The sequence below is a fragment of the Hypanus sabinus genome, chromosome 4 (assembly GCF_030144855.1).
Source record: "Hypanus sabinus isolate sHypSab1 chromosome 4, sHypSab1.hap1, whole genome shotgun sequence".
Taxonomy (NCBI): domain Eukaryota; kingdom Metazoa; phylum Chordata; class Chondrichthyes; order Myliobatiformes; family Dasyatidae; genus Hypanus; species Hypanus sabinus.
The window spans coordinates 172840688-172852795 of record NC_082709.1 but is presented as its reverse complement, the minus strand read 5'-3'; the positions used below and the strand labels follow the sequence as shown (position 1 = coordinate 172852795).

The 12108-nt window shown below is 40.7% G+C and overlaps 1 protein-coding gene and 1 long non-coding RNA gene across 2 annotated transcripts in view; both read left to right on the top strand.

Moving 5' to 3' along the window:
- Window positions 1-2806, top strand: part of LOC132393506 (uncharacterized) — a 251644-nt gene extending 248838 nt beyond the window's left edge. The window contains exon 3 of the long non-coding RNA XR_009511892.1: window positions 1987-2806. This is a non-coding gene — a long non-coding RNA (uncharacterized LOC132393506). The remainder of the gene's footprint in view (window positions 1-1986) is intronic.
- A 2950-nt stretch (window positions 2807-5756) lies between these two features.
- On the top strand, window positions 5757-11399 carry ripply3 (ripply transcriptional repressor 3). Its single transcript, XM_059966225.1, has 4 exons — window positions 5757-6257; window positions 6655-6721; window positions 10653-10714; window positions 10955-11399. The coding sequence occupies exons 1-4, from the start codon at window positions 6157-6159 to the stop codon at window positions 11157-11159; spliced, it is 435 nt and encodes a 144-aa protein (XP_059822208.1). The 5' UTR covers window positions 5757-6156; the 3' UTR covers window positions 11160-11399.
- Window positions 11400-12108: the final 709 nt, after the last annotated feature.

Genomic DNA, 12108 nt, shown 5'->3' with positions numbered 1-12108 from the left:
CTGTATTGTGTTGTAGGTTTTCTGTGTTTCTATGTTTCTATTAGGTTTCTCTTTGTAGAATGTTGGTGGGTGGTGAAAGAGGTTCTGAGCACAAAATGAGAGACAGACAAAATATATTGATTCGTTACAGTGTTGAAGGATGGCTCCATGACTACACAAACAGCAGAATATTAATTAACAAAAAAAAGATAATCTCTTAATTGTGAAATAACATCAGAGATACATCTAGCACAGGGGTCGGCAACCTTTACCACCGAAAGAGCCATATGGACCCGCTTCCCACAGAAAAAAAAAACACTGGGAGCCACAAAACCCGTTTGACATTTAAAATGAAATAACACTGCATACAACGGTTTTTTTTTTGCCTTTATGCTATGTATAAACAAACTATAATGTGTTGCATTTATGAAATCGATGAACTCCTGCAGAGCAAACGAAATTACATTTCTGCATGCAACAAAAACATTTTGAACTCCGAAAAAAAGACGTTGGGTTGAAGGTTACTACATCATTAGCCTACCTTGGATCGAAAAATTAAAAGAAATCATGCACTGGCGGGTGTCAGGCATTGGCAGTGGTGACGTATATTAATAGCGATAAAAACACGTTGTAGCAGTGTGCTACACGCAGCGCTAAAATAACGACACGGAGTCGGTAAACTGCAGTCAAAGATAACTTTATTCGAACTACACAGCCTTGCTTTTAAGCCTCTCTCAACCTGCACCCCCATGGGCGCGGATGCTCCAAAAGACACGTACTCACAAACTCCCGTAGGCTATCACCCTTAGCCGGAACGGTGGCTAATTGTGAGCCGGTTCGGATGTGCCAGGAAATGGGTCGCCACAACGTTTTATTTAGATTGTACAAGATCACCATAATCTTCAAATTTAGAATTACATTTCAAAAACTAACAAACTAACATAAAATACATTTTAATTAAATACTCATCATTTATTTTCCAAAGCCACAGGGAGCCGCAGCACAGAAATGAAAGAGTCGCATGCGGCTCCGGAGCTGCGGGTTGCCGACCCCTGGTCTAGCAATATGCAGAAGATGGCCAGGGTTTCAGTGAAGGCCAATTAACAGGAACAATCATTCATTGTCTTCCCCTACAATGATAACACAGTAATGAATCAGAATGTCCCACACCAGGTAAGTCGTTTCAATGGCCTTTTAAGTATCCAAGGAGTTAAATTACGAAGAGGTCTCTTTTTTTTAAACTGGTCCTCATTTTCATTAATGGCTCCAACCATATAATTCCATAATTTCGGAAAAAATTTCTAACACATAGTGGAATGATCAGGATGGAGCTGCTTTCCCCATGGGAAACCTCTCCATTAGGAGTATCTTATTTTTATTTAGAGATAAATGGAAAATACTGCAAAAAATAGTGGATACAGCCCAGTCCCTCACAGGTAAAGCCCTCCCCACCATTGAGCACAAAATGTTGTCGCAGGAAAGCAGCATCCATCATCAGGGACGCTCACCACCCAGGACATGATCTCTTCCCGTTGCTGCCATCAGGAAGGAGGTACAGGAGCGTCAGGACTCATATCTCCAGGGTCAGGAACAGTTACTATCTTGTAACCATCAACACTTGTACCAAAGTTTATAACTTCACTTGTCCCAGCATTGAAATGTCCCATATGGACTCACTTCCAAGGATTCTTCACTTCATATTCTCGATATTTATTGTTTATTTAATTATTCATTATTATTGTTATTTCTTTCTGTATTTGCACAGTTTGTTGTCTTTTGCACACTGGTTGAACACTTAAGTTGTAGTGGCCTTTTATTGATCCTGTTATGGTTATTATTCTATTACGGATTTTTTGAGTATGCCCACAAGAAAATGAATCTCAGGGTTGCATATGGTAACATATATGTACTTTGATAATAAATTTATTTTGGACTTTGTTTTTTTAGATATTGCATGGCATCAGGACCTTCCATCCAAATGATTCTGTGCAATGATTCTGTCCTCAGAGTTGCCTGATGCTGGTGGCCGGAGGTGGGGACGCCGTAGGCGGTGAGTGAGGAAGCGGAAGCGAGGCGAGCGGGCAGGAGTCCGTGCCAGGAAAAAAGGGAAGCCCTAGCCGGCTGGCTCGACCATCCATTCTGCTCTTCAATGGACATTAAATTGGACTACATCTGTGGCAACGAAATACTCAGCGGGAGTACAGACACAGACGGAATCCCAGACACCATCATTCTGTGGTTTATTTATGTAACAGATTTTCCCCCAAACCATCGGACTACCAACCTACTGCCCTCCGCTGTGCCTATTATCTTGTTTATTATTTATTGTAATGCCTGCACTGTTCTGTGTACTTTATGCAGTCCTGGGTAAGTCTGAAGTCTAGTGTAGTTTTTGTGTTGGTTTACGTAGTTCAGTGTAGTTTTTGTATTGTTCATGTAGCCCCATGGTCCTGAAAAACATTGTTTCATTTTTACTGTGTACTGTACCAGCAGTTATGGTCGAAATGACAATAAAATGTGACTTGACTTGACTTGACAGCCCACTTGGACCCATGTGACCAATTAATCTACTGACCTAAGGCCTTTGGAATGTGGGATGAAACCAGAGTATGCAGAGGAAACCCACACGGTCATGGGAAGAATGTACAGACTCCTTACAGGCAGCACAAAATGGAATTCTGCCCGGGGAATAATGTGCCTCAGGAATCTTCTAGACTGCCTTCATGCTCATCTTTGTGTCTGTCTGATTGCAATCTGTTGGCCAATAGGATCACCATCTGAAATATGCTCTGCACAAAACAATCAGCCTCCTGATGATATTAGCTGTCGTTCAACCACCAAAACCTAGAGCTCCAGCACGGATGCTGTTGATGCTTCCAACAACTGTGGTTGTCCGGGATCTGGAAACATCCTGGAATTCCCACATGGCTTGGGATGTAATTTCTGTGTATATGCAGTTCTCTGCCAAGTCTATATTTAATCAGCTGAACTAACAAAAAGTTCAAGTTCAACTTTATTGTATGCATGCACTGTATACCTCCAAAGGAAAAAAAACTTTCGTACGGACCAATATGCACAACATGTTGCATATAACTCAGCCACAGCACATAAAGTAATATTACTACAAATAAATGAACTAATAATAAAATAAATCCCAGAAGACTGAGGTCAAGCATAAGATACATTTACAACACACGTTAAAAAGTTAACAGTAGAATGCTACTGGCACTTCATAACTGAATAAGGAAACAAAATAAGAAACATTATTAAAATAATCATATTATTAGACTACATTACTAAAAATTTTACTTCAGGGGAACAAACAAAATGCTGTAGGAACTTAGTTGAAGGACCTCAATCTGAGAAGTTGATGGTCCATTTCCCTCCAAAGATGCTGCCTGACCTGTTGAGTTCCCCCATCATTTTGTTTGCTGATTACAGTGTCTACAATCTCATGCGTACTTAAGGCTCTTTACAAATTCCTCAGTTTTACATTCATAACTAAATATTTGTTTAAACATTCCTGTCATCCGTTTTGTTCATCCTTTTGAAGCCCACTTGGGTTTTATTTCCTCTGCTAAATGTGGAGTGAAGTTAGAATTCAGAGGCGCAAAGGGATGAGGGAGTCCTACTGTAGGATTCCCTAACTTGCAGGTTGACTTGGTGGTAAGGAAGACACATGCAATGCCAGCTTATATTCTGAGCAGACTTGAATACAAAAGCAAGGGTGTAATGCTGAGGCTTTATAAAGCATTGGTCAGACTGCATGTGGAGAATTGTGAGCAGCTTTGGGGCTCTCATCTAAAGAAGAATGTGCTGGCATTGTAGAGGGTCCAGACGAGGTCCTCAAGAATGATCCCGGGGAATGAAAAGGTTAATGTATAAGTAGCGTTTGATGGCTCTGGGCCTGTACTTGCTGGAGTTTAGAAAAATGATGGGGGATCTCATTGAAACCTATTGAATACTGAAAGCCTGAGAGAAAGTGGACATGGAGGGAATATTTCCTATAGTGGACGAGTCTAGGAACAGAGACCACAGCCTCAGAATACAAGGACATCCCTTTAGAACAGAGATGAGCAGGAATTTCTTTAGCCAGAGAATGGTGAATCTCTGAAATTCCTTGCCACAGACAGCTGTAGAGTCTAAGTAATTGAGTGAGTATATTTAAAGCGGGGCTTGGTACGTTCTTGATTAGTGAGGACATCAAAGTTACAGGGAGAAGGAAGGAGAATGGGGTTGAGAGAGCAATCAGACAGCCACTATGGAATGATGGAGCAGACTGGATGGGCCAGATGGTATAATTCTGCTCCTATGTCTTATGGTCTTATAGTACTATATACCCTAATTTCCTTTATATTCAGAAAAAAAATCTAACGAATATCCTCAGGCTCCGAACCTGTAGAGCTCTTTTGGGGAGAGTATAAATACATTTCTTCTCATAATGGTTCTGAATTCCAATCCCTTATTTCAAAGGGAGACTCCTGGCTTTATTGTAACAATATTGTTTTTACATCTACCTTGTTAAGCCCCATGATGATCTTCCACGTTTCAACTGAACCACATCTCTTGCTTCTGAACTCTAGACAGTACAGGCCCAAGCTGCATAATATTTTACAGAGCATCCTAGGAATATACACTAAATCTGTGAAAAAGCGTGAGCAGAGAAGTGGAGAAACTCTTTATTCAATCACATCAACTAATCGTCATTAAGGAAGGTAGTAAATATCCACTACCAATTATAAAGCAAACTGATATGAATACCAAAAATGTAATAACCCGGATGGAACTAGCAGAATCAAAAGGACGGAAAATATTAATATTGCAATTTTCCCAGCAGCAATTTCAATCCAAAGTTAGAAAACTCCATGCTTAAAAAGAAGAACCGGGGAGGATATTTAACAGTAATTAACGCATCGCACCGTTAAAAAATACCCTTACTTCTGAATGAATCTGCCTTTGAATTTTCCAAGCAGAACATGAATGCTAGTAGCTCACGATGCGCCAGTTTTCTTCTTCTCCTGCCGTATTACCTAAATCATGGATCCGCTCTCTAACAGGAACAATGACATTGGTTTGCTCCCTGAATGGTGGAGATTAGATAGAGTTCGCGGTCAGAGCGTCTCGCAGTATCTCGGCGTGATGCTCCTGGTGCAGTCTCATCACGGAACGCCGAGTTCGTCTGCGGAAACCGCAACGGCGCCCCCGGTTTGGAGGAGGAAGGCACCTCCGAAACCAACTGGATCCCCTCGGTCAAATACACAATTACGTGTATTTACTGTCAGTTTTCCGGTCTCTCTCCGCAATCTCTACCATTATTCACGATTCCAGTCGAAATCTGTCAGAGTAACTTGTATCATAAATTACCAGTTTAAAGATGTATTTAAATCATACTCCGCTTTGTCAAGAATCATTGCTTTTAGCAACTGTTTATCCTGGTGGAGAGGCACGGGGGTGGGGGGGGTACATTCAATATAAGTAGAATTATTGATCCCATTTAACTGCGGGGTTGAGCAGAATTGCCCAATGAAGACTTCAAGCGCATTTGTCAAAAAGGCAACAAAAGAACATGGCTAAAATGTTTCAGGAGAGTTGTGAAGGGCGCCGTATATCAGAGTCTGACTATGTCAATTAATTCCATAAGACAAAGGAGCAGAATTAGGACATTCGGACAATCGAATCTGCTCCGTCATTCCGCTGATTTATTATCCCTCTCAATCTTTTCTCCTGGCTTCTCCCCGTAGCCTTTGACACCCTTTACTAGCCAAGAGCTTATCAACCTCCGCCTTAAATGTACCCAATAACTTGGCCTCCACAACGGTCTACGGCAATGAATTCCAGATTCACCGCCTTCTGACTAAAGAAATTCCCCTTCATCTCAGTTCGAAAGGGACGCCCTTGAAATAAGAATTCCCTAAAATAAGGCTGTGTTTCTGGGGAACGCTGTGGAATTAGCTGCGATTGTGGTGTTCAGTTTGCAGGGGAATACTGGCGAAGAGCTTCAGCTGAACTGCTCCGCCGAGTGTTTCAGAGCTACTACGGAGATGCTGCAATCAGACAAACGGAAAGTCACGCCCTCCGGCCCCTGGGTGGGTTTATGTATTTGTCCTGTTTAAAGACCTGGAGAAACGGCGAGAGGATGTCACTTGTTGCTGGACTGACTGGCTCAGCAGTGAAATAATGGAAACTGCATTTTACTGTGTCCGGGCCAAAGTCACACAGACTTGCCACTGCTACAGGGGGAGGCAAGCAGAGACAGGGAACTCCGGACCGACTCAGAGGTAAGACCAGGCACTCCATTGCATTAGAAAGCAGATGGCGTGTGTTATTACAGAAAATTCTCGCTTACAGTAATATGTTTACACTTTATATTAAACCCATTCGTCTGATTCCAGCGTCAGAATTGTGAAGCATCGGGAAGTGACAGCAACGAATTTTGTTTACTAATAATGAGATTAAAATAGTGTAATTCAATAAGTGTAAACTAGAACCGAGATCTCCTTTAAAGTCTTTCACCAGTTGTGCGTTAAGTAGTTTCCATTTTCTGAGTTTAGAGTTTTGTTCTCATGTTGTAAATTATTTGGCGTTTAAATATAAAACTCATTAAAAAGGGGGCTTTGTTTCTCTCCTGGTTTATTTACTTTGTTAAAACGATGACATAATCTCCTTTGTGCTCAGTTCCCCGGCGTTATGGAGACCTTGGGTTGTCACAGCCAGAGACACGGAAAAGCGCAAGCGGAGCTCGGTAAGGAAGTGATTCCCGTGGCCCCACCTGTTCACCTCTGCTCGCACGGTGAAACTGAACTTAAATCGCTTCGCTTGGGGACGTTCCTGTAGACCGTGTCCCTTAAGTTTTTCCCACGGCCTCACATCAGAATTACTGTGAACTCCACACGAAAGGACAATTAAAACAGGCAGATAAATACACGGGGTCTCTCAGTATCTGAGAGAAGATTGATTCATCAGAACTCCAAATTTCCATATGGCATAGGACTAGAATTAGGCCATTCAGTCCGTCGAGTCCGTTCCGCGATTCCATCATAGCTGATTTGACCCTCTCAACACCATTCTCCCACCTTCTCCTTGTAACCTTTGACGCCCTCACTAATCAAGAATCCATCAACCTTCACTTTAAATATACCCAATGTCTTGGCCTCCACAGACGAATATCATTTCACTTTCATACGCCTATTAACTTACCTCAACTTTGAGACATCTATGATTGATTATACTGAATATAATAAACCTTTCCCACTTCATTTCCCCTCTATGTATACCGCTTTCTATGGGATCCTTGCAGTTTGTTTTTGTTGATATTTTTATCGTACTTTTGATTAATGGACGCTTCCAGCTCTTCTAGTAGATGGTTCCACCGTCAATAACTAGCATTCTCTAACTTTCCAATGCGTTTGCCTTTTTAATATGGATACCGAGAATTTCCTCGACAACCTGATGAAAGATTTTGAGGCCTTTCCAAAGTTAGCGGACGGCGGCAGCCACTCTCTGATCTGATAGAGCAGTGCCGTCCAAAATGGAGCTCACTTGATTTGCACCCCTTGGGATTGGGCAGACTTCATAGATTGGATAAGGAATTCGTTGCGTTCTCGTGAGCGAAATGTGGTTATTAATAGCAACAGCGTTCGGTGAGGGCCAATTAGTATCGGAGTCCCACAGGGATCAGTTTTATAACGAGCATGCTTCTTCATTACTTTCATTAATGATTCAGATGAGCCCACTGGGAAATGATCCACGAGTATATTCACGGAGTTAGATATGAATGCATAAGAGTTAAGGACTGAGGTACGGAGCACATTTAAAACATTGGGATCCAGGCACTGTGAGGGACTCTCCTTCAATATAAACAAGTGCTCCAGGATGCATTTGGCAAGGGTAATTGCAAACATGTTCGCAGCATACAAGATCATGCACTCAATGTTGCTGAGCAACAGAAAAATGTGGGGTTATAGTTCATGGATTAATGATGGTCCATTCCCAGTGTTCCAAAGGCGAATAGGTTTAAAGATGTACTTCCAGGATAATTAATATAAAAACTATATAAGCCCTCTTTTTTGTGAGGTCTGGGTCCAATTGTATTGAGAATATTGTGCCCACTCATGCACGGGACTAGGTTTAACAAAAGCTAATTGATATCTAGTTCAGATGTCTTGGGTTTTCAGCTCATGAGCTGTATACGGGACTGGCATTTGCATTTTGCAAAAAAAGAGTTTAGAGAATATCACTGAGATCTTAAAATAACTAAAGATCTTGTTGCTGACAACAGTTTCTGTGTAAGTTATGAAAGTATAGATACAGGTTAGATGTCAGGAAGTGATGCTTTCATGGAAAGGTTTTGATCTCCGCAATGTATTATCGCCCAGTGTACTGGATGTGGATTTTCTGTAAACGCTCAAACGAGAATCGAACAAGCTTCTACTTGTTCAATTTAAGAAAGTAGCTGGGTAAACGGCGTTAAGAGAAATTGGTCTTGGAGCATTCTTTCTGGGAATAGATAGGAATTTTTGCAGCCAGTTTCAATAAATTAACCAAGAATTTTGCTGAGTTGTTTGCTTTTTTGCCTCAGCAGAACGCGTCATTCCAAAATGGATTTTATTTTTGGAAATAGATTATGAAAAGCACTTCATGACCTCTAGAAGTTATGAAATATTCTACAGTGATCTAAGCCTTTTATTCCTTTAATGTAGGAAATGCCGCAGATAATATGCTCACAACAGGCCCACACTAATGACATTTTAGTGAGAGATAGATAAATATTAGCCATGCCACTGGGGACAATGCCACTACTCTTCCAGAAAATAGCACTGTTGAATCTTTGATATCCACATGAAATGGGAAATAGACCATCTCTTATCCAATGACGCAATACCCTCAGTAATACACTAGATTGTTAGAGCAAAGATATCAGGAATGAGACTGAAACCACAAGTTCTAGGTTACATGTTAGAGTACTACCAACTGAGATACAACTGTCTTGCTCTCAGATGAGAGCGACTAACTCCTCCCTGCCCACCAGTTTATTTTTCATATACTTATTTTCCAATGTGGTATTTTTGTTTTTTATTATGATATAGATACCCAGCTTGTCCTGTTCATATTCACCTGAGCATTTCTATTGGTTTTTTTTAAAGTTTCCGTTTTTAAACAAATATTTGTTGTGGCAGCATTATGCTGCAGTGTTGACTGGCTTTGTGGCTGTGAACTCACTTTCGTGAATTTTAGTTCTGAATGTTACTTGCTTACTTATTGTTTGCACTATTTGTTCCTTTTTCGCACATTTCGTTGTTCTTGGAAAATGGATTCTATTGGGCTTCCTTGTTTTGTGGCCGCCTGTTTGATAATTTGATAATAAATGTACTTTGAACTTTGAATTAAACTAACAGCTAACTTGGGTGAAAGTTTAGGTTTCAATTCTTTTGCACAAAAAATTTTTGATGAAATTTTGCCAGTTTGACAGAAAACTGTGAAAACCCTAAGGAATAACCAATTATTTTTGTTGCAAAGTGCTTCCATGTATGATCAAAGTAAGAGTAAATAATCTAATTACAACTGTGAAGTGAATTTTTCAGCCTGTAGTTTTAGTCCAGGTTTTTTTTTGTTTTATTACTATTTTTGGTAATAAAATAGTATATTTTATTTTCTTATAAAAATATCAGCGATACATCAACTTTAACTCTCTGCAAGATGAAGTTAAATTGAAATTGCTAATACAGGGTAATAACATGTGGATCAAAATCTTATAACATTGGTTTATCTGTGGAGACACTGGGGGTTTTTCCTTTGTTTTTCAACAAATCGAAACAACCATTAAACCAAAAATATTCACCCTGCACAATAGGAGCTGAATACGTACTCGCCTTGAAAGAGATCATACTTTTCATTTGGGAAGAGACAATTCTATTGTTTAAACATAATAAGTGCCATTTTCAGTTTTAGAATTAACTGCAAGTTGTGAGAAATATGTACAATGGAGCAAATTAAAGAAGTAACAGCAGGAATTACTGTTTCGAATCGTCGTGTGTGTAGATATACAGTATATTTCGTTAAAATAATCTGATTAGTTTTATTTCAAGGACTTTCTCAATGAAACTATTTCTATTGCTAAACTAACTTACTAAAACGTTTCCTGACACCCGCCAAAGCTGCAGAAAAGACACTGAGCAATTTAAGGATTAACAAATGCAGCTGCCCTAGGCGCGGGTTGGGGTAGGCTTTGAGAACAATTTTGAAGATAAAGGCAGACTGATCAAATTGAGGGATTTCAAGGAAGCAGTCCCAGCGGCAGTGCAGGTGAAGGGGTGATGAGTAGAACGCAGAGAAAAAGATGAGACAGGGCTGTGGAGGGGCTGTTGAAAAGGACAGCAACTTTTCTCCAATCCAGGAACGAAAGGAAACTACGACTAAACCACAACCAAATTCCAATAATTACAGCCTCTTGAATTAGAAACATCCAGACTGTCTCCTGACTCGCTTAAACTGCAAGTTCTGAAACAGCTCAGCTGTGATTTAACCACAATATATGGTTCCAGGAAGACCTGACGAAGGCAAGGTGTTATTTTTTAATTTGGCTTCGCGTTTTAAATGACTGGCTGTGCTAATGTGCAAGAAAAAGCGCGACATGTAATTTCAGGATCCTTTTCAACTTTCTTTTTACCTCGCAGTTGGACTCAGTTCCTGGTGGTTCAGAGAGCGGGCAATCCTTAGGATTTAAACACCCCGTCAGGTGCGTAACAACCTCTCCCGACTCTGCGGCTAAGTTTTGTCTGCAACCTTTATTTTAACATTTCATGTTCAGTGGTTAGTAGGCGCCGAATTAAAAAAACAGAACTTCACGGTTATCGCTCCAGTAAGATGGCATGAGTTAATTATAGGAATATTAAAGTAATTGGGCGCATTGTTATCAGTAGACAATAGTTCAACCGAAACTGTTTGGTTTATCGGTTTGGTGTGTTTGATTTCCCAGGCTATACCTGCCCAGATCTAAGGCTGACCATTACCTGCACCTCATGGGAGAAAAGGTACTGGCGAGTTTTCCCGTCCAGGCAACAATGCACTTTTATAATGACGACTCGGACACGGAAGAGGAGGAGGAGCAGGAGGAATTCCTGTCCCTTGACTTGGAATCGGAAGATGCTCCGGAAGCAACGGAGATGTTTTGGAAACAGTGAGCGGAGTCAGCGGCGGAGATGGATCGGCTTCAAAGCGGAAAGGATGTCTTCCGAAAGTGATATCATGACAACAATCCTGAACCGACTCAACTCTCAGTTCACTACCTACAACTGCTGCAATTGCAATTATTATTTGCATTTATCATTGCAAGGAAATGACAATTTGCACTGTTGTGTATGTATATATATGAATATATTTTCTACGTTTATTTTATTACTGTAAGAAGTTTAAAAATAAACTTTCACAAGGAGTCAAAATTTAACACAGTCTCCAACTAAACACAACTAATTACAAAATGGGCACATTCTGTTATATTGCACTATTTTTAAAGTTTTAAATATGTGCTTTAAATACAAAGACGTATTTTAGTGTTAGTGAGTTGTGGCCCTGCTTCGTTGGCGACGGAACGTGGCCCAGCATAAAAGTCGCTGACTCGATAGGTCGCAAACAACGCATTTCACCTCAGGTCTGAAGTGCACGTGACAAATAAAGCTAATCTTTGATTTTTAAAACGATGTAAGATCGAAAAGAGTTCCGAAGGCATGTGGATGGCGAGATGGCCTCAGACATTGCCCTACCATTGCATCTTTGAATATTGGCACTAAAACGAGCATCGATACAAAGTAATGTCGGTACGTCGTGGTTAGCAGCGTACCTGTGGTCCGGGTTCAATTCCCGCCGCTGCCTGTAAGGAGTTTGTAAGTGGCCGCGTGGGTTTCCCCTCACAGTTCAAAGGCCACTGGTTGGTAGGTTAACTGGTCGTTGTAAATTGTCCCGTAAATATGCCGGGATTACGGATTGCTCAGGAAAAGCCCATTCCACACAGTATGCCAATAATAAATACATTTAACTGCAATTTGACATTAATTTTACTGCACCCTGAATTTGGAGAAAAGGCTCTCCTGATGCCACTGTAAAGGTAGAGAAACTCGAAAGGTTTCCGAACTT